This window comes from Protomyctophum parallelum, assembly GCF_964188405.1.
Source record: "Protomyctophum parallelum genome assembly, chromosome: 14".
Classification (NCBI taxonomy): domain Eukaryota; kingdom Metazoa; phylum Chordata; class Actinopteri; order Myctophiformes; family Myctophidae; genus Protomyctophum; species Protomyctophum parallelum.
The window spans coordinates 23,258,637-23,282,186 of NC_139709.1; the positions used below are offsets into that span (position 1 = coordinate 23,258,637).

The following is a 23,550-nucleotide window of genomic DNA, read 5'->3' on the forward strand; positions in this document are numbered from 1 at the left end:
GACATTAACCACTTAAACTACTCTGGTACTCCTGACTGATCACCACCTGATGACAAACACAGTAGTTACTTGACAGATGTAAAGTTAAAGGGGAGATGGAGGGGAGAGAAAGACAGACAGACAGACAGACAGACAGACAGACAGACAGACAGACAGACAGACGTGAGCTTTGCTTTCTCTCAAAAAAGAGAATTGCAGCATTTTCATTTTCATGTCTGTTATCTCTAGAGATCAGTGGCTAATCTCAGATAATTTAGAGAGGTCGTTTATCTCAACCCCACCGGCCTTTGACTAGCATCAAGTTCCATCCCTAATTACATGTCAGACAAACAGAGAAACCCTGACAGCCACACCAAGTCATTGAGACAGTGGCCTTCCCTGCAGGGTGGAGCATCATAGATTTCCAATTTCAAATGTTTTGACACATTTCCAACCTATCCGGGAGGCTGGGGATCCAGGTGTAGTGACCACTAGCTGAAGACAGAACACATAGATCAATAACTGATTAGCTAGTGGCCCTCGCAGGTTTGTTCAAGCTAACTGGTTAAAGGACCACTTCACAACTTTTCAACTCATCTTCATATAATTGGTCCTCATTAATGTTCATGATAAAATACCACAATTTTTTGTCTCAATATAGGAGGGCTGTGGGCAGTTCAGAAACCCGTCCACCAGTGACATCATCGATGGGGATTCCAAGCTAATAGAAACTGCAGGCTTTCTTTTCCTGAAAAGTTGCAATGCAAAAATCGAAGCCATCGTTCTCACGATAATAGAAATCTAAATATATTTTAAAAAGAATCTTGTTTTAAAAAAATCTTGCTAAACGATGATGTCACTGGAAGGACATGTGTCTGAACTGCCCACAGCCGTCCTATGAGACACAGACAAAGTAGGAAAAAATTGTGGTGTTTTATCATGAACATTAGTGAGGAGATGTTGAAAAGTGGTGAAGTTGTCTGTAATTAAAGTCTACCAAAAAGACTTCCAAACGTAATCCTTTCAGAAAGCGATTACTGAGGTGGGGATAGCACAGTAAAAGCCTATACTACATAATCGCAGCGAACCTTGTTTGAATGGAAAGACTATTTCAATGTTCAATACTAGTATTAACATTTTGGCTAGAATACTGAAGCTGTTCAAATTGGTTCTTCCAAATGGAACTGGAAACAGTAAAACATAAAAAAATGAATGATTAATGGTTAGACACGCACGCACGCATGCACGAGAGAAGGCATTGAGGGAGAGAGAGAACGGTAATAACATGAAGAAGGGAGGAGAGAGGGAGGTGAGGGTGGGGTGGACGGGGCTGCAGCGTGAGTGAACGAAAAAGCTAGAGAAAATTAAAACACGAGAATAGAGGAATAAGAAAGTGGATATTGTATTTCAGAATTAATAATTAAACGTGCTGCATTGCATCATGTTTATTTTTTTTAGTTATAAATATCTTACCGTATTTGATCGACACGATCAACTGGCCAGTTGATCGTGTCGATCAAATACAGTAAGATATTTATAACTGAAAATGCAGCACGTTTAATTATTAATTCTGAAATACAATATCCACTTTCTTATTCCTCTATTCTCGTGTTTTATTTTTCTCTAGCTTTTTCGTATGAATAGTTTCCTCGTGCTAAATGCAGTTCCAGTTCTGACCACTACGTCTCACGGCTTCAACGTTGGCCAGCCATTCTGGGGTATTGGGCCTGCCCCCAGAGGCAAATTCAAGGAAACAAACTGTTTTCCTTATTTTTTGCAGATGGATTCCCAGATTGCGACTCCATTATCAAATCAGCTCTGGTTCAGGTTAAACTTGTAGACATATAAAGCATCTGCAACTACAATAAATTGCTGGATTGTGTTTAAATTATCTCAAGCATTCTGTTGAGTTCTTGCATCCTCAAGTCTAAACAGCAATTGCCCTTAACTGCATTTGAGCAGTGTGGCATAAACATAAATAGCTTTGTTGTTTATCAGCAAAGGGACTTTGGATTGAAACTTGCCAGGATGTGCCAGATTTTCTTCAGTTTAATGTAGCTAAATTAAATTTCAAAGTTAGTTTGCTGTTGGTCATAAAAAGAGCTGTGCGTGTTATTCCCCAGAAATTGAGAGTCCCTTTGATAATTTGGCAGATAAATGAAAAAAGGAGCACTCTGAGAACAGCTAGAGCAGGCACAGTGTTAACAGCAGCAGGAGATGGAAATGAAAAGGAGTCATTCATTTATTCATCGATTTCTTTGGTAAACACCTGGGATTGTGTCGGCTTTGCCCCTTTTCTGAAGAGGGATTCTGAAGAACGCACTTTTCAAATGTACCATAGGCTTTGGGGATTGGCCAGAATTTAACTGAATTAATGAAGCCCTGTTATAATACTGTCAACGTATGGGAATATATCTTTCATTGTATCGAATGCCATAAAATAAAAATGTCCCAAGTAATGTGGAGAAAGCACACAAAAACACACTTTTACGCTTATTTAATTTCAAGACTTTTGCAAATAATAATTATCGTACACTAAGGTGCACATACTGTAGCTTTAACTGCGGACGTCTCTACTCTACCACAATGTTACCAGCATATGAGATTGCACATGAACCATGCAGCCGTAGCCTATTGAGGCTCTCCAACACAGATATTCATTACTCACCTAATGCTGATGCATGGTTTTCATATTGAAAATATACAGTAGGCTAAAAGCTTGTGTGTAATGTAATTGTTCTTGTCATGGCAGCTTGGTTACAACCAAAATGGACTTTTGAACCAGAATCGCCCTCTTCAAAATAAGAGCTACTTCTAATGATTATTAGTCAACACTAGTTTTCAGTCTGCTTACAGGACGTAGACAGACATTTGTAGTACAGTACGTGACACCAGAGCTTGTAATGGGGTTGCATCTTCCAGAGTGCTTGGCTGTAATGCACCGGAACGTTGTGTCCGGATTCTCAGGAAATAAAATTCTGTCCCAGCGGCCCCAGCTCTTGGTACGCAAAAGCTCCTTCATCAGCCGGTCAGAATGTATTTAGTTATGTGCTTTGCTGGTTGTACAGTACCCCGGGCCAAAGGGATTATGTTTTATCTGTGAAAACAAAAGCAGTACTGGACTGACAACCCGCAAATGGTGGCACCATAACAATTTCATGTTTGGGCCTATAATTCTTGAACCGTACTGCATGTTGTAAAATAACATTTTCCTTTCCCCTGGATTACATAATGGCCATGTAGGCCCCAGTGCCACCCATTTGAGATTGACAAGATTTTCCACAATTTTGTGTTTTCTTCAAAACACACTTTTGCTACTACTCCTACTAGATGTCCAAAACTCACAAATCAGTACTCATGTGTTCGAGATATTTATCAGTCAGATATTTCGTATTGCAGCCTGGCGGAGATCTGCGTCGGGAGGAGGCAGACTTTCCAATTGAGTAAGTGGCCATGGTCCAGTTTTATATCAGATACAGAAGTCATTAGAGGGAATTGGTTCTCATTAAAGAGTCACAGTGACTTCATTCACTGAGTCATAGCTACTCATACAGGTTGAGTCATAAGTTTCGTAGCATCCCGTTAAATTTAGAATTGATTTTAAGATTCTATTATTTGTTTTTAAATCCCTAAACGGTTTGGCCCCCCTGTATTTATCGGCACTCATGGTCCCTTACACCCCTTCCAGGGCCCTGAGGTCAGCTGACCAGCGGCTCCTGACTGTGCCCAATTCCAATTACAGGTCCAGAGGTGACCATGCCTTTTCGGTGGCCGGCCCCAAACTCTGGAACTGTCTGCCCCTTCATATTAAGTCTGCTCCCTCCTTAGAGGCCTTTAAGTCTTTACTCAAAACCCATTTCTTCTCCCTGGCTTTCAATGTTTGACCTAATTAACCTGTGTACTTTTTGTGTTGCTTTGATTTTGTTTTACTATGTTACTTGTGTCATGTTTCCTGTACAGCACTTTGGTTGGCCTCCTGGTCTTTGAAAATGTGCTCTATAAATAAAATTTGATTTTGATTTGATTGATTTGATCATAGTGTGTGCTTACAGCCTCTGCCACATACTGAGCCAAACATTCTTTGCCTCCTAGGTGATGAGATCATTCAGATTCCCTGCTGATTGTGTGCTTTGATGCTGGAATAAAAGCATCCGTTTCTTCCATCCCTCTAGAGATCATACTGGTGGCGGTTTTCTTCTCAAAGACACCTCCCTAGGGTGTTCCAAACCATTTTTCAGGAAATATTCCATGTACCGTAATTTCCGGACTATAAAGCACACCTGAATATAAGCCGCACCAGCAAAATGTAGGGAAAAAAACAAATGTGTACATATACAAGCCGCACTGGACTATAAAACGCATAGAGGCCATAGCCGGCCATAGAGATAGATTTAGAAGGTCCCCTAGTGGCCGTTAGCTGTAAAAATCCATAGATTAGCCGCACCGTTGTATAGGCCGCAGGGTTCAAAGCATGGGAAAAGAGTAGCGGCTTATAGTCCGGAAATTACGGTACAGTAGGTGTTATGTAGCCACAAGCTCTTGCTAATACTTTTCATTAGTTACATTTTTATAAATCCCACACATAGATTTTCAACAACGAGGCCAAGGGAAAATCTTTGACCTGCATTTTTCACATCTGCCTTTTTTAGTGCCACCAGGAGGCCGAATTTTGTAAAACACATTTTTTTATATTACTCCTCCAGATTCTCTCGATGTGAGAGATGTGATCAAGACGGATCTGTCAGATATTTTATATTCCATCCTAATTGGCTAACATTGGCTTCCAAAGTTTGCAGGATTGGCCTGTTTTGAACAAAAAGCCTCAAATCATGAATGCAGTGTGCAATTTACGTGACATTTTTCACTAGGCTGAGGAATAAATCCCACCCTTTTCATATTGGCCTGATATAGCGCCACCAACTGGTGGATTTCTGCAAAACACATTTTTGGAACAAAATGCCTCAAATCATGAATTTGAACCTCCAATTGCCATCAAAGTCGTACGAAGAAATGGCACCCTTTTTACATTGGCCGATTATAGCGCTAGCACGAGGCCACAATAACCAGCCCATGGCCTGGTGGAGACCTGTGCTCCAAGGAGCACTTTTTCTAGTTTTAAATGTATTATTAAAAATAAAAGGTGTGAAATGAGCAGATCTACAATCTTGTAGAGCTTGTAAGATAATCTACGGTACTTCCGTTTGTAGGTGATAAATAAACTCATATTTTTGTTATAGGGATAACATTAGATTTGGTCTGTTCCTCAAATCCTCATCCTGGCAGGTTGCAGCGGCTGAGCCTGTGACGCGCACGCACACACGCACGCGAAAGCAGACTGCTGTTGTGTATTTCTTTGAAGGTGCACAGCAGCTTGTTTGTATTTTATGCTGAGATGTTCAGGCAGCTAGATTTATTCCTCTGAGCAGTGGTGGTGGCCTTCTGCTGAGTCTGTGATGTACAATTCCAATAAAACTCCAATATACAATACAAACACCAATATATATCTACTGTAGGTAGGAGCTCAGGTGGGAAGCAGTCAGTCCACAATTCCAGCTCCTACTGTACCTCTCTCGCTGTGCCCAAGGTTATTACAGTTTTGCATTTGTCATTAGTTGTCATCATTTTGATTTCATTATGACTTTTTGTTTTCAATTTCAGTTTAGTTTTAATTAGTTTTAAAGTAGTTTGGGTTAGGGTTTTTTTTTGTTGAAAAGGCTTAAGTTTTAGAATAGTTTTAATTGTCTTTATTGTTATTGTCCCATGGGTATTTATTAGCAAGTAACGGTATGAGTTAAAACAAACATAATTATTTTCAGATGAATGCAGTTTATGGTTTTATTTTATTTCCATGTCTGTGTTCAGGGCTCTGACAGCTGCAGGGAAAAACCTCTAGGCAAACCTCAGGCTAACCTCTAGAGCTGGATGCAGCTTGTCATAAATTATGTGCTTGTATCTTTAGTTTGTGGATTGATCAATCTATCTGTCTTTGTGTGTGTGTGTGTGTGTGTGTGTGTGTGTGTGTGTGTGTGTGTGTGTGTGTGTGTGTGTGTGTGTGTGTGTGTGTGTGTGTGTGTGTGTGTGTGTGTGTGTGTGTGTGTGCGTGTGTGTGCGTGTGTGCGTGCGTGCATGCGTGCATGCGTGCATGCGTGTGTCTTGCTTGAGCCCTCTATATGTTCCCAGTCATCCAGTGAGATCAAAACATTTGTGTGAATCCAGCTGGATTTGTGGAGTCAGTCACAGTTCAGATTTGCAATATTATTCTGGAGAATAGTATAGGCTACATGTGGCCTCGCATGAAGTCAGTGATTGAATAGTCCAATAAAATCCAGTGCAAAACTATGGCAATTCAAATATAAGCTGTCTGTCCATTTTCTCTCTCTCTCCATATCTCTGTCAAGGTCGTGTCTAACCCAGCAAAACCAGTAGAGTAGACTGTGTTGTATTTTATTCTTGGTCCCCAGTGACCTGTATCCACCTGCGAGGACTCTCTCTCTCTCTCTCCACATTTCCTCTCTCTCTCTCTCTCTCTCTCTCTCTCTCTCTCTCTCTCTCTCTCTCTCCACACATTTCTGTTGAGTCCTGTCACTGCTGCCCCTATACTAGAAACACCTGGAAACACCCTCAGCGTTCTACACCACCTGCTCCCATAGGAGTTGCTGGTGTAACAACAAAGCTTGCGTTTGTCAGTAGGGACGGATTTTCAGGTAACTCCTGTCATCATTAGTAACTGAATGCTGTGAATCACTGAATAACACTGAATGCTGAGTTGGACTGTGAAACAGCAGTGTGTCCAGGGGGTGGCCTGGGGTGGATTCGTAAATACACCCTCAGAGCACACACACCTAACCTGACGCTGCCAGATGGGGGCGGTATTGGGTAACCATGTTCCCCAACACAGCACTCATCTGGGATTTCTCAGGGAGTTGAGCTGACACAAATCCGTTCCGTACCGAACCAATCAGCGTGAGCTAAGGGTGGGATATGTGCGAAAACGGATGTGAAGCTATATAGACACGTCAATATGATTGGTTGTGTTTGCACGCCCACACGGTGATAGACAGACGGTCCCATCCAATCATCTACCAAGTATCTTGAAAAAAAGGAACAGCCCCGTCATCGAATTTGCTTCCGCGATCCCAGATCCCAATAAGCTGTGAAACTAATTTGTGTAGCAAGCTTCTTGGATCTGGCAGCGTCAGGTTAACACACACCACCTCCCAGTGAAAACTGAAAAGCCTGATGAAGTCATCACAAAATGCGATGGTTGTGGCTTCTTTGGTACTATGAACTGGACTATTCTACACGCATCTACAGTATGTGCAACCAAACAAGGTTATAATCATGTTTACACATGAGACAAATTAACATTAATGTTAATGCTTTTCAATGACGATTGTACATTAACGGATATTAGAGCGCTCTATGACGCCAACACGAGAGCAGAGCGCTCTCAAATTGGACCAGACCCGAGCATATTTACAAATGCACCCAATAATTACATTTGTATGATGCCACTCTAGTGTTGCCATGGGAAGGTTTATTCATATGTTAAATTATACTTTAAACAAGAATGTAAGAAAGTAGACTAGGCCCAGGCTTACTTTGGAACAATGCAAGTCGAGAACGATAGAAGTTAGAAATGTTCTACCCAGTTATACCTGCCTCTCTGTCTGTCTGTGTCCATTTTATGCCAATATATGGAGATTTCTGTATGTCTGTCCGTATCCGGCATGCCCAAATATGTAGTCTAGCCAGTCTATAACTGTCACGTTCTGCAATGAGCTTGTCTTGTCACCATTGTGGTAGTTAGTGTGGTTGCCCTACCAGACTATAGTCATGTAATGACTATAGTATGTTGCTGGGATTTAATGACATTCTGCTGGTTAAAACATTGCCAAGTTCATGATCATTGTTCTAGCTGAGATACATGATTATATCATACATAAATATATGATAATTTAAAAGAAGATCCGTGAGAGCCTTAGGATTTTACATTATATTCATTCACTGCAGTCTACAATCCAGCAATCAGGTTGAGTTCTATTGCAGAAGGAAAAATGCAATTCAAGTCGTGGATCACTGACATTACAACAAACCAACAGTAAAGGCTAACTGGGTCAGCCCTCTAGTGGACTGACTGTTCCTCTGGTCCTAGAATGGCCATGCACCAGTGAGGAAACACAATAAATAGAACACTTTCTGCTATATTTCATCATCAAGGCCATATCTAAAGGCCACTAACATACCAAAACCCAACACAGTAAAGGTTAGATGATGTAACACAGCTCAACCTAGAAATCCATCCGTTTATAAATAAAAAACTGTCCCTCTCCCTCAAAGTCCAACAATAAACCATCGTGAAGTAGCAGAAAAATGTTCCTCACCTTCTCTCCTATTGAGCTTAGCGAAGCCCGGCCCGTGGCTGTTGGACAACTGGGAGGAGCTTCTGAAGGAAGACGGAGGCAGATTGGACACCAGCGAGCTGTCACACGACTCTGTCAATCAATCACAAAGCAGAAGAGTGTTGAGTTTGTCGTAGGATGCATTGGAGTCATACTGAAAATAACTGAAGCTCACAACGTGTCACTGCTGCAATGCGTTGTGAGCTTAGCTATAGATCCGGGGTTATTTTCGGTCCACGACGAATCCAGGCCATCGAGTATACATTAAGTATTCAGGGTTTCAAGTATGATTCTACAATATTTTGCAGGTTTAACTTAAAAAAAATAAAAAATAAAAAAATAAGGATGTACCAAAGTGGTAATAACATAAATAGATGTATGATTCGTGTGTGTGTGTGTGTGTGTGTGTGTGTGTGTGTGTGTGTGTGTGTGAGAGACACCACACAAGCCGGCTGGGACAAATAACTCTACCTATGGCAAAGACTACTGTGTGCGTGTGGGTATGTGTGTGTGTGTGCGACGTGCGTGCATACGTGCGTGCTTGACAGAGAGAGACGTTTTTATGTGAGTCCCTGCAGGAATACACAGACGAATGTTTCGTGGACCACTTGCCTAATAATATTGTTAATTTTGTGACCATCCCAACTTCCCAAGCTCATCCGTTAACAATTCCCTCCCAATCAATAATAAACACTGTACATCATTTGCTGTTCATATATTCTAACGGGTATGGGTACGGGTAAGGACTAGTTACAAAAATATGACAAAAACGACCATAGTCCTGAAAGGAAAAGAACTGCAAAAAAGTCCAATGAGAACAGAATAAGGTGAGTGGTGAAAGATTTTGTACTGTACACCCCATAAATCGTCAGAAATTCCCAGTGGAATATATTTGTAGGGCGACAGGGATAGATAGCGACAATAAAAGGGTTAGAGTCGTAAAAGGTACTGTGTATTTCATTTTAATGACTTGACTCAATTATTGCTCTGCGCTAGGTTAGTGTCAAACTGTCAACGTGACTCTGAATCACAGCTTGTACAGCAGCGTGACTGTACAGCACGTGTCCCAGTTAAATAGTACTGTGTGGTTCCGTAACTTTGAGAAACATGGCAATCTTTTTAAGATTATGTTCATCTGACTGTAGGTGTTTATTATGTGGACAGGGTGAACCAATACGTACTACAAGCAACTGTACTGACCACACACATAAACACACAAATGCATGCACGCAGGCACACTATATACCTGTATTATACAAACAATGAATGCATTGTGTATATGCTGCCCACACACACACACACACACACACACACACACACACACACACACACACACACACACACCCCCCCAGACTGGTGTTGACAGCCATCCTCCAGCCCGTCTTCTCAGAGTGAAAAGCTGTCAAAGTGTTCAGAATCGCTAAGATGACAGAGAGAGAGAGAGCAGCCTCCAGCTCTCATCATGAGTGCAAGACAATAATCCTTCCAAGTTGTGAGGAATATAATGGAGAGTATGTGGTATACCTACAGTATGTCGCTAGAGTGAGAGCCGGGAACATTTTCTTCTTCTTTTTCTGGAATTATTGGTAAATGAATGTTGTAACATCAGCATCTGAAGAAACTAAGGAATGATTGAATATATACTGCATGGGAATTGGGAATGTTCAGGTGGATAACATCTGGCTTTCAGACATTACGTCATGTGGAAGCCAAGTATATGGACCTTTAATGTTTGTCTTAATCATGCGCCCCAAAAAATCTGCCAAGTCTATGGACAAAAAAGAAAACAGGCCTCCACTCGTGACTAGGGAGCTCGAAACACGATACCCGAAAAAACCCGATAACAAGCTTATTCAGTACCTGGCTGGTATCATTAAGCTTTGGGCTTATCAAGCCTGTTATCAAGCATAGCAGCAGGTTAGATCAAGAAAAAAATCGAATTACTCACACTGGCACAAACATGTCGGTCTAAAAGTGTGCTGACTGACACAGGCCAACCAGTGCTTTTAAAGTGACAGTACACACATTAACCAGTTAACACAACGCGTGCTAATGATTACCGCAGCCTGATTACCTCTGACGCTGATAGCATTGGACGACCAACCTTTTCCATGGCCGACAGCAAATGTTCTCTTAGAACGAGAAGCACACTGCATAGTGCATACCTCAAAATAAAGCTTAATTTGTCCGCTCCAATTAAAAAAAAATACTTTTGTTAACAGTTTCTTCAATATTATTTTCCAAAAGTAAAAAGGTCAATGGCCTTCCGTCTATACTGAATTTGAAGGCCCAAATAAAAGATACTGGTTCTGTTCAGAATTTATTGTCGTCTCTCATCTTTCCACAAAATAATATAGAAACTGCTCGAGAGTGGGCTCGATAAGAACCCGGCTCAATAAGCCTGATCGATAAGGTGATCGTTATCAATATTAACAAGCTCCATCCCTACTCGTGGCGTCATGTGGCAGCCAAGTCTAAGGACCTTTGATGTTTGCTTTAAACAGTGACATCATGTGTGATGAAGTGTTTAGTGTATATTCAGCTATTAGTGTAGATTTTCGTCTTACACAAACATTAAATTCCGATTGACAATGAATGGAGAATTTACGTCATGTGTCTGATGATGTACAGTACGATGATAAGAGCGCCCCTCACTTCACACGGGTGTGATTTTTATATAAATTAATGCTGATCTGACATCCTATGCTAGAACAGGGTCATTAAAAGGACGAACTGGCCATACTCGTTGGTGTCCTATTTACTTCATGAATAATATTCTGACATGTTATTGAATAAATGTACTGTGTTCAGAAACCCTACGGATAAGTGATATCCCATTGGATAACTGGATAGTGAAATGCCATGTTATTGGCTGATTGACTGGTGAGCTGATTACCAGACAGAGTTGGCTCATTAAGGCTGTTGTCAGAGGAGACCTTTGCAAGCATCATGCACTTTATTGGTTATGGAGGTTGTAAAACAGGGGGCTGGATGGCAATAGAATACATAACAAACTAATGAACTCTTTGTTGATTTTAATTGTCCTTTCAATCTCTCTATCTCTCTCTCTCTCTCTCTCTCTCACACATGCATGTGCACGCACGCGCGCCAGGCTAAAAGGCTGGGAGGTTTGTAAGTGAATGGGTGAGTCTGGAGATCTCTGAAACCACTGGACTGGTCAGTGCCAAACGTTGTGCATGCAGCCAGTCGTCCAAGCACTCCTGTCTCCAGTCACATTTTTTAAATCGCCCTCATGTTGATGCTGTACCAGGCAGCCCAAGGAGCCTGATGGTTGGTCGGTCAGGGACCAATCCGAAGGCTGACAGTGGCTAAGTGGCTTCCAAAATTAGTGTGAGGGCCCTATTTCTTACAGAACAATACCATATCACGAATACAACATCCAATCAACCTCAAATATGGAATCCGATGTTCAGGGCCTCCACAGAGCGCACCTCCAAAAGCACTTTCACTTCTTCCAATACAAAAAGTTATTCCTCGGATCAAACCCCAACTTACATAGCCTTGTCTAGGCAAACCAACCTGGCGGAGATGCCTGCTTTCGAATCAGACCGCAAAAGAACATCAACATATGAGGTACCTTAGCATGTTAATTCATTAGAAATATTGAAATTCCCAATCGCTTTAAAATGCGCTAATATAACTATATTAAAATAATACACATGACATTAACAACGGAAGCTTGTGTAATGTCGCTTGTGCGATCTGCCTGCCTGGCTCTTAACAGAGCGAGTTACAACCCGACAACTTCCAATGCTTCCATTCTTACGAGGAAATCAAGAAATCACTTTGGTGTTTACATATGAGGAACTCGCATAAAAATATTTTGACAAGTTAAGGGCCTCGACTGTCTGGCCTCGACAGCAGGCAGACGCAGTCTATACTGTGGGCGTTGGATGGAATCCCAAAGCAGTTGAATTAATATAGTCGGGAGAGGAACAGCTCTCAGTTGCCATGCACTGAAGAACCCTGAGGTGATAATGTGTGGTATTGTAAGTGCACACACGGCTCACAAAGGATGCACGGTACAAGTGAGAGAAGACCTAAAAGTTTGAACACAAGCCTTGAAAGTTTATTTTGTATCATTATTATTATTCCTCAGCAGGGTTTTGACATTTAAAATGACTAGCTTTCCTGGCTGAGTGGTCAGTGTGATGTGAAATATTTGCAGCATATTTTTGAATAGTCACAGTCCTGGTGTGTAAGGACGTTTACCTGTACCTGTCCTGTGTTTCATTCTCACTGCTGTTGTTGCTTATCTTATCTTGTCTTAACTTAATTTGCCACAATCATGTTCACATTTTCACAACATTTATTTAAGATGCCATCTTAGAATAGATGTAGACCTATTTGACAGTGCAGAAACATAATTGCGTTCCTTGATGCATCAATTAAGCGTCAACGACCATCAGCTGGTCATAGTCACAGACACTCGGTCTCTGCAGCATTCTAACTTAAAGTGACTGCAATGATGGAATATCCATGCAATGTTTTTTAGTTATGAATTATTTCGCGGACCCCCTGGCTTTGCGCCGCAGATCTCCCCCCGGGGGTCCGCGGACCACAATTTGGGAACCACTGGATGCCATCATTGCCATGATCATTAATCATTGCTTGTACAGCAGAATGAGATTTGGCAGGCAGTGTAAGAGAGACATACAGGAGGTTAGAGAGAGTGAGAGAGAGGAGCTCAGCTAATAGTTTGAAAAAAGAGAATGAGGAGCCTTTGAGACAGACAAAAGAGAGTCACACTATCTGTTCTCTCCTCCCCCATTTATCTAAACTGTCCAGTTTCAAAATGTTTTGCTAAAATCACAGACTCCGCAGAGCCCTGACGATGCGGCTACTAGACATCCTGAATACTAACAAGCTGAGGCAGCAGCTCCATCCGTCCCATCAAACAGAGACAAACAGAAAACACAAGGAAGGAGAATTCTCCATCTCTCCAAGTGTCCCGGACATGCTAAAGAAGCCGTTCTATAGCTTATTATTTACCATGAGGCCACGCAGCAGGGCTCAGTATAATGAGTCTCCAGATGAAGCTGCTTAGTTTGTGCTCTCTAGGGAACTAACAATCATTCTCAAGCTGAAAATAACTGTTAAAAAAGGTGCAACCTCATTTAATTTCGGGTATTAAAGAGTTCATTCTTTCTCAAGGCAGTTTTGATGTGATAAGGTCAAGGTTTGCGGCAGCCTTAATTACTGGGGTTCTGTGTATGCATTACACATCAATGCACATCGACTTGAGAAGTATATAACATTTTAGTTGATTTATTTTTTTATGTTTTGTATGCTCCAATGGGAACTATATATTCTACAGATGCCTGTTGCTTAGTTTAGTTACCTGGTTGACTGAGAGAAAGAACCATGATTTATGTACCGAAAGACAGGCCCAAGTGGCACGGAGCCTGCTTCTAACTGGCAATATGGAAACAGAAAGATTATTATTATATTAGTATGTAATGTAATATGTATTTTATTTTAGCTTCTTTTTCTGAACTGACAATTAAACCTGTTTGCTGTGGTACAGTTGCTGGAGAATGGAAAATAAAAAAGACTAGAACTAAATGTGTAAAAAGCAATACAAATCAGTTCAAGAATAACCAACATAATTGATGAGTTATATTCTGTGTTTTGTATACTAATTAGTTTGGCGTTGCTATAATTGAAGCTAGATTCATTTAAATAGAGGCTATGTATTCTTCATAAGTGTATTGTTGTCGGGTCTAGTTAACTGATTGATTTAAATGCAGAGGGAGCAGTTTGTAACAGCCTGAAATACGCAATGAGTGTGAAACACAGAACTGTTCACTGGCCCATCTTTTAAAGCCATGGGAATGAGTGACCTAATTACAAAGCAGGTCTCAGGTCTGGCTAGCTGAATGACTGAAGTCAGTGACTGAACTACAGATGACAGTTGACTCACAGAGCCCTCTACTGCACTGGTTCCCAAACTTCCCCACGTCAAGAACCCCCGCATTGACATTTATTAGCCCGCGGACCCCCCATTTGAAGAGATATGCCAGGGACCCCCATAAGAGAAGGGTTTTGCAGCTCTAGCAGTGATTCTCAACCTGTTTAAGGACCCCCGGTTTGACATGCATTAGTCTATGGACCCCCGATTTAATGTCCTTTCTATCTCTGAGACCCCAATTCATAAAATCAATGTTAATTTAACTCTGAGAACGGGTCCATTTGGTTCCATTTGTACACTTTCAGAGTTACAGTCCCATAAGGGTCCATTTGGTTCCAAACTATCATTTAGATGGGGACCCCCTGGAACTCCCTCAAGGACCCCTGGGGGTCCCCGGACACCACTTTGGGAACCACTGCTCTACTGTTCCAGCTAACTGTAGGTAAAGGTAGGGTCTCTCCACTTCTGATTAATCGCTTTCAACTGATTCTATCCCTATACGTGAACATTTAAAAAAAAACTATGTTTTGAAAATAAATAAGTACATAAATAAATAAAATATATAATAATAATCCAGATCGGCCCAGGCCGTAGCGTAACGGTCTGGGCACCGGACTGGTGATCCAGTCGCGGTGTGCCGCGGGTTCGACTCCCGGACCCGACACGGCCTTTACCGCATGTCATCCCCCCATCTCTCTCCCGTTTCCTGTCAGCCTACTTTCTATCCCTTAAAAAATCAATAAAGGCGTAAGCCGCAAAAAAATATCTTAAAAAAAATAAATAATAATAATCCAGATCTACAAGTTCACAATGCATCCCAATGTGACACATTGTTAGGGCATATGTGAGATACAGTAGATCAAGTATTTTTGCTACTAGTCACACATAAAGGCACATCATTAACAGGACAGACTGATTGTGGCTGGAGAAGAAAACATCCACACACAAAAACATACTATATATGTATATGGCAAAGAACCGCAAAGGAAATTACACAAATATGCATATAAGCCACTCTCAACAGCATGCTTAACTTCCCCGTCTTTGAAATGATTTGTAAACAATCCACATTGGCACCATGCACTTCTTTTAGCCAAGCTGCGTAACAGCAGGCATGGGAGAGAACAGAAGCATACAGAGCCAACCCAAAGGAAACGATCAAAGGACAATGTAGTGTAAACCAGCAGCATGTTAGACCTCTTCTTCCTGGATTTGTCACCGCAACACGCACACAGACAGAGGGCTGAGACAAGCTGTCTTTTCACTTGGCTTAACTTCAAACACTGCTGATTGAGAGGCAAAAACCAGGAAGAGTCAGTGTGAAACATTATGATGTCTGGCTTATGCAGATTTTGAAGTAATGCTGCAGGCTGCAGTGTTTCCACTAACAGCTCTTGGGGGATATTTTAATTGTACAGTATTTATGGTGTTCAACAACTAAGTTACTGATTTGGTTATAATTTACACAAACACAATCTGAACTGCATTGCTCACATAGGGCCTGATTCTTCAACGCGCTTCCGCTTATATATTGACGTGACGCTAGCGGAAAGGCATTTACGTGGATTTCCCACATTAATTTGGAATTCATGGAAATGGCCGTGAACTTGACGCTGACTTTGGTTGATCGGCAACTCCGCTAAATCCTCCGCCACCTCTTTAGGTGGCGGAGAAATTTGCGGAAGCATACACTTGCATATATAGATTTATTCAGAAGGCTTTAGTCTTCATGCTGAATCAATAAATAGTCCCCAAATCTCAGATAAAATATGTAGGCATGTGTCCCCAACATATTGGTCGATCAGCACATAAAAAAACGATATATATATATATAATATATATATATATATATATATAAAAGCCGAGTGCACTTGTATGCCTAAATGCATATGCATTCTAGAGGCAAGTTAGCCTATAGAGTCCCATAAGGAAACTGCCCCTGCAAGCCCCGACACCTTTTTATTTATTTATTAGGATATTTATATAGCATGCCATGCGCGATTGCGCTGCTCACTTGACAGCCTTCTCTAGGCTACTCGCAGTGCAAGCGTTGTGAGCTTGTAGATCGGCTCTCGCGCATGTTAAAAAACAAACTCACAATTATAATAAGAACATAGGCCTACACTTATCTGCATTTTGCACTGTACGAATCTAACGTTGTTTAGTGTGTGTTAGTGACTGTATTGTTTAGTGAGTCAGTTCTCTTGACTGTCGGTGTGTGTGTGTGTGTGTGTGTGTGTGTGTGTGTGTGTGTGTGTGCATACTTGTTTTTACAACTGCTTAAATACTAAACTTTTAAACACACAGTTAGTGAAACCTGACACGCATCAAAACCTCAGCCCAGCTGTGCACAACTGTAAACACATTCTCAGCCTCAAATGGTTTCCTTACATGTAAACTCAGCAATCACTATAAAAAGGCAACAGGTGAGTGTGCCTGTCCTCCACCACCACCATGCCAATTTAGATAATAACATACACACACACTTGCATATTTAGACAGACTGAACATCATTGTCACTGCAGAAGACCAAGTAGAATTGTTATCTGGGAGAATGCATCTTTGCACCGATCTGATCTGCGTCAAAGCTGGTTTCGTAATGTTCTATGGCAGTGTATGGGACTGCCACTTAACATAAAGATAAACCGCAGGCAATGAAGACAGAGTCAAAGTTGGAGTTGACCGTTTACTAGTTCTTCACTGACAAGGCGGTGAAAACTGTAAAATAATATAACATTACAAACCTTCAATGTCTGTTCACAGCATTGCACACATTTCCAAATAAAAAGGAACCAAGGCAATTAACAAAAATATAACTGGCTAAACCACATCCACACTGCAGTGTAATTAGCAAGATGATATACACCTGCACTACTTAGCCCCTTTTGGGACCCTCCATAAAGCTTTTCTGAAATTTGGACGAGTTTTATGTAGGGTCCCTGTTCAAGACTATATTTTCGTATGGGAATTCTGGAACGCGGACATAAATATTCTCTCTGAGATCGTATCTGCGGCGTTTGACGTCCTTTTTTTGTTTGTGTTATTCTGAATTTGTGAACTTTAAGTACCTATACATCCCGCTGCGAATATCTCCTGTGGCGCGGAAGCCGTTAAGTATTTTTAATCTTTGTTTGACCGATTTGGTCGCTTTATTTCTTCTTGTTTGTTTACCGTTTATTGTACCGCCTCCCGGTGTGCGGTTGGCTTGTGCGGCTACGTCCCTGCCTCTGATCTGCTCTGTCATAGCTATAGCGCCACTAGCTAGCCAGATAGGCGGTACAATGAGGTGTCAATAAACAAGGAAGGAAGAGAAGAATCAAAGCGACCAAATCGGTCAAACAAAGATTAAAAATACTTAACGGCTTCCGCGCCACAGGAGATATTCGCAGCGGCATGTATGGGTACTTATACTTCACATAACCCTCACACGAAAACATTTCGTCAAAGAGCGCAGACAGGCCATAAACACGTTGTTTATGTTTTATGTAGTCTGCGTACCAGGTGGCAGGATACTGCTGCAACAGGACGCAATGCTCTGTGTCGTCAAAAAGTCAGAAACTTCAGTAGCATTGGGTCCTGCTTGGAGGGCTATGCACTACTATGCTCTGCAGACAGCAGCAAACATTGAAGAACCAATAACCAAATAAACATTCACAAAAATGTCACAAAAAGCGTCACAGAAAGTTACAACAACTGAACTCAACAGAACAACTTACGACATTGCGTTTCAATTCCTTCCAAGTGGGTAAGATGTGTTTCAGGGCTCAAGCTCTGACCAGGTCTGCCTTCTCTGTGCACTGCTGCTTGCAAAATGTCACTAACAGGAAGTGACTCCCATTAACCCATTTAGACTGTATGATGTGTGGAAACTTAAAAATAAAAGCACCGGTATACACCTTCAATACAAGTACTCACAAACTTTTGTACTGAAAACAGAAATAAACATGTTGCATATAATTATTTCAAGAAAGATATTTGCCTTAAAGGCAACACAATCAGCATTCACAATTTACACTCCAATACATCCCACCTAGCCCCTCTCGGAACCCTCCATAAAGCTTTTCTGAAATGTGGATGTCGCTTTGTGTTTTTCGTATGGGAATTTTGGAACACGGACATAAATATGCTCCGTAACATCGTATCTGCGGCGTTTTACGGCCTTTTTTAGTTTGAGTTATTCTGAATTCGTGAACTATAAGTACCTATACAAACCGCTGCGAATATCTCCTGTGGCGTGGAAGCCGTTAAGTATTTTTAATCTTTGTTTGACCGATTTGGTCGCTTTATTTCTTCTTGTTTGTTTACCGTTTATTGTACCGCCTCCCGGTGTGCGGTTGGCTTCTGCGGCTACGTCCCTGCCTCTGATCTGCTCTGTCATAGCTATAGCGCCACTAGCTAGCCAGATAGGCGGTACAATGAGGTGTCAATAAACAAGGAAGGAAGAGAAGAATCAAAGCGACCAAATCGGTCAAACAAAGATTAAAAATACTTAACGGCTTCCGCGCCACAGGAGATATTCGCAGCGGCATGTATGGGTACTTATACTTCACATAACCCTCACACGAAAACATTTCGTCAAAGAGCGCAGACAGGCCATAAACACGTTGTTTATGTTTTATGTAGTCTGCGTACCAGGTGGCAGGATACTGCTGCAACAGGACGCAATGCTCTGTGTCGTCAAAAAGTCAGAAACTTCAGTAGCATTGGGTCCTGCTTGGAGGGCTATGCACTACTATGCTCTGCAGACAGCAGCAAACATTGAAGAACCAATAACCAAATAAACATTCACAAAAATGTCACAAAAAGCGTCACAGAAAGTTACAACAACTGAACTCAACAGAACAACTTACGACATTGCGTTTCAATTCCTTCCAAGTGGGTAAGATGTGTTTCAGGGCTCAAGCTCTGACCAGGTCTGCCTTCTCTGTGCACTGCTGCTTGCAAAATGTCACTAACAGGAAGTGACTCCCATTAACCCATTTAGACTGTATGATGTGTGGAAACTTAAAAATAAAAGCACCGGTATACACCTTCAATACAAGTACTCACAAACTTTTGTACTGAAAACAGAAATAAACATGTTGCATATAATTATTTCAAGAAAGATATTTGCCTTAAAGGCAACACAATCAGCATTCACAATTTACACTCCAATACATCCCACCTAGCCCCTCTCGGAACCCTCCATAAAGCTTTTCTGAAATGTGGATGTCGCTTTGTGTTTTTCGTATGGGAATTTTGGAACACGGACATAAATATGCTCCGTAACATCGTATCTGCGGCGTTTTACGGCCTTTTTTAGTTTGAGTTATTCTGAATTCGTGAACTATAAGTACCTATACAAACCGCTGCGAATATCTCCTGTGGCGTGGAAGCCGTTAAGTATTTTTAATCTTTGTTTGACCGATTTGGTCGCTTTATTTCTTCTTGTTTGTTTACCGTTTATTGTACCGCCTCCCGGTGTGCGGTTGGCTTCTGCGGCTACGTCCCTGCCTCTGATCTGCTCTGTCATAGCTATAGCGCCACTAGCTAGCCAGATAGGCGGTACAATGAGGTGTCAATAAACAAGGAAGGAAGAGAAGAATCAAAGCGACCAAATCGGTCAAACAAAGATTAAAAATACTTAACGGCTTCCACGCCACAGGAGATATTCGCAGCGGCATGTATAGGTACTTATACTTCACAGATTCAGAAGCCCTCACACGAAAAAAAGTCGTCAAAGAGCGCAGACAGGCGTTATCCACGTTGTTTATGTTTTTTTTATGTCCGCGTACCAGGTGGCAGGATACTGCTGGAACAGGACCCCTGTGTCGTCAAAAATGTCAGAAACTTCAGTACCATTGGGTTCTGCTTGGAGGGCTACATCCCACCATACTCTCACCTCCTCAACCCCATTGAGAAGATTCTATTCTATTCTCAACACAGTGATTTATGATCTCCAGCCCCATGTCAGGATACCCCTCAATCATTCAAGCCATGGAGGAGGCCTGTGACCAATTGATGCAGTGCAAGGATGTATTCGTCATTCACAATGAAAGAGGATATAGCCTGTATTGTTGACAAAGTGCTAGGCGAGCAGATACGGCTGTACCAAACTCAGAATTGAATTGTTCAAATCAGATTCGGGATTTTAATGCAAATATGCAACTATTTGTTTTAGTATGTCTATAAGACTTTGACAAAATAGTAGGCCTACTGTATAATATTTGCAATTGTGAGCTTGTAGATCTTTTTATTTACTATTTATAAAAATGATTTGAAAATAATAATATAAAAGGAACGGTTTTGCACATACAAAGTTTCCACCCGACAACAACGATATCTGGTTTTAATTCATTCAACCTCCTCTTGTGTGTTAGCTAGTGAGATGCACCCTAAGAGACATTTATACTTCAAAGCACAACAGTGTTGCATGCAGAGAACAGCTGATATACAAGCTCACATCGTATCTTGTGAGCATAGAGGTCTGCCCGCGACACAATCACGGGACGAAGCATAAATTATACTTGATTGGCTGCAGGTGCGCCCCTCAAAAACACATTATTTGATAACTTTTCATCATGCCCCTAAAATAATTTGTGTGCTACTTGGGAAAATGCTAAGCGTCGAGCCCTGGCGTTACAACATTTAAAATATTGAGAATGATTGTTGGGCTAACTCAGCTTGCTGTCCCAAATCTATGAACCAGCACTCTGCTGAAATGTCACCATTTGGTAAAAGCCCAACAACTGTCTCAGGTCAAGGTATTTTCTCTCTGTACACTCACTGCTAATGCATTTCACAGTGATCCATTTAGAGTTATTGCTTTGTTTGGTGTGCAGGGACAGAGAGCTTTATAGTGCTGCTCTGGGATGTGACATTGTCTATACAGTAGCAGGTCATTTTAGAAAACACTCCAGCATCTACACTTAAAAGTCCCCCAGGACCCCAAACGTTCTGTAGTGCCCTAAAGCAAGGCACCAAGCAGCAAGCCCTAATGGCTGCCCTCCACTGCCACCTGCTCCATGTAGAAGAATACAGTACCCTCTGGTTTTTGAGTGTGTAGGCAATGAGCATGTACTGTATAAATCACCAAATACACACATGAACATAAATACACAGTTACATACATATACCGAATTGTTCCACCGTCCATAGTTATATAAATAAATAAAAGCGTTCTTCAACTCAACCACTTAAGTGAGGGTTTACGACCCCCATGCTGCACCAACCAGCCAATAAGACACCACTGTTGAATGTGTAATAAGCGTCCATAAACATCAGCTCAGCCTCACACCTATGTAATGGTCCCTATTAACTCCTAATTACCCTCAGTAATGAGATCTGGACATGAGATCTGGACGGGGGGGGGGGCTTTACAATGCTGAAATATGACTAATATAAAGCTGGAAACTTGTAGAAGAACCTACAGTACATTGAGACCCACAAGCACCAACCTTTTAATAGCTACAATCTGTATGTTTTATGTTTCTCCTGACAGACAGAGATAATTGCAACGATTTGGTCTTGATTTTGCCCAGTAGTACTTAATGGCCAGTAAGTAGCAGTAATACAAAACTAAAGTTGCTGTTAAAATCCAAACAAAAAGAAGGAGAAGAAGGAGAAGAAGAAGAAGAAGAAGTGTACACACAGTTGCACGCTCACTGGCACTGTTGTTATTTTCTGAGACCCGCACACCCGTATGCATGAGTCACGGACAGAGAAGCACGTTGGTGTTTTATAAAGGGACATGATTGGACATCACTTTCAAACACTCTGCTATAACGCATTTGCACAGCAACGCGTTCACCATCATGCGTGTGTGGGCACGCACACACTGTGTGGAGTTGGAGGTAGCAGGTGTGGTAGCGCAGCCCCGTCCCCACAGTGCACTAATGGACGGCTGCATGTTTTCTTTTGTGTAATCTGTGTATCGCTCTCTCACGTGAAAGTGCATCTGTGACCCCTTGTTTCTGCCGAGATGGCTAGACTGCGTGAAAAGAGCATAAATGTCAGAGTGGAGATCAAACATGTTGTGACCACCAGAGTTTGTGTGACTGTACAGACACAGACGAGCTGTCTGCAGCAACCTCTTGTACACTGCACATCACTTTTAATATCTACTGTAGCAGCATGATGTCCATTATTGTTGTAAAGAAACTCTTCCAGTAAACTGTGGGTTGCAATGCTAGGTTTGAGCAGAGTGGAACTGTCCATGGTTCTGAGTAGTGCTGGACGGGTGAGCTCTGTCCATGGTTCTAAATCATACAGCTCCCTTATCCAGGGAACAAATCATTTGATTGTGTCTCCTGTTATGATATTAAAAACATCACAGTCTTTTTTTCAATCCTCATTTCAACATTTTATGTTGTAGTAGTAAATACAGGGTAGAATGTCAAGTCTAAAAGTTTAACATTTAACGTTTTACATAAAACCATATTTCCAATCCAACTTTAACACGCTTAGCAGAATCTACTTTTGAAGAGACAGATTTAAACAGATGTATTTATTTAATACAGATCCCTGAAAAGTTTAAATTCTATTATGTAGTATATAAATGTACACAACGCAAAACATTGCTACTTAACTAGGGACCTCTATACCTTAGAGAACCTGCTCCCACTTGACCACAATGCTAACAATGTGTGAAGGCTGAGATTAAAATGCTAATGCCAACACAGTGTGAAAGTTGCTCATAAAATCTCAATGCTAATATAGGGCTGCTGTCATGTACAAAGCAAACATGGCAGCTAATGGGAAGGCAGAGGGTGACAGCAGTGGATTGCCGTGTAGGGTATATTAAAAAATGATCTCATGTAATTCTCTAGCAGGAACAGAGAAAGAGACTGGACCAAGGAGGCGGGACAGAGTGGTTCCCCACAGGACTTTGTGAAAAGTCGGCCCCTCAAAACTCACAATCATTCAGCAGACCGAATTTGAGCTTTTTGTTCACAGTGATTACTTCATAAGTTGTTTACCTCATTATTTGAACCATTGGCCGTTTTTAATATGCACATCCGCCCAACACTGTCACATTATTTACTGTATATGACAGAAAATAAGGAAAAGGATATCAGTACAAGAACCACAGGGATGTGGGTTTGAATCCAGAGTCGGAACTCAAACAGGGACTACTGATGAAAATTAGCCTTTGGCTAACTCTGGCCCATTTACATGGATGTGAAAACTGACGTGTTGATTAATGAGCATTGTCCCTTTCAAATAAATAAATAAACCCAAGACATCAAATGAGCATGT

At 41.5% G+C, this 23,550-nt stretch overlaps 1 protein-coding gene across 1 annotated transcript in view; it reads right to left on the reverse strand.

Moving 5' to 3' along the window:
- Positions 1-23,550, reverse strand: part of cntnap3 (contactin associated protein family member 3) — a gene marked incomplete at its 5' end in the record, with an annotated part of 150,119 nt that overhangs the window by 118,251 nt on the left and 8,318 nt on the right. The window contains one exon of the mRNA XM_083782957.1: positions 8,364-8,474. Within this exon, the coding sequence (XP_083639083.1) occupies positions 8,364-8,474 (111 nt within the window). The remainder of the gene's footprint in view (positions 1-8,363; positions 8,475-23,550) is intronic.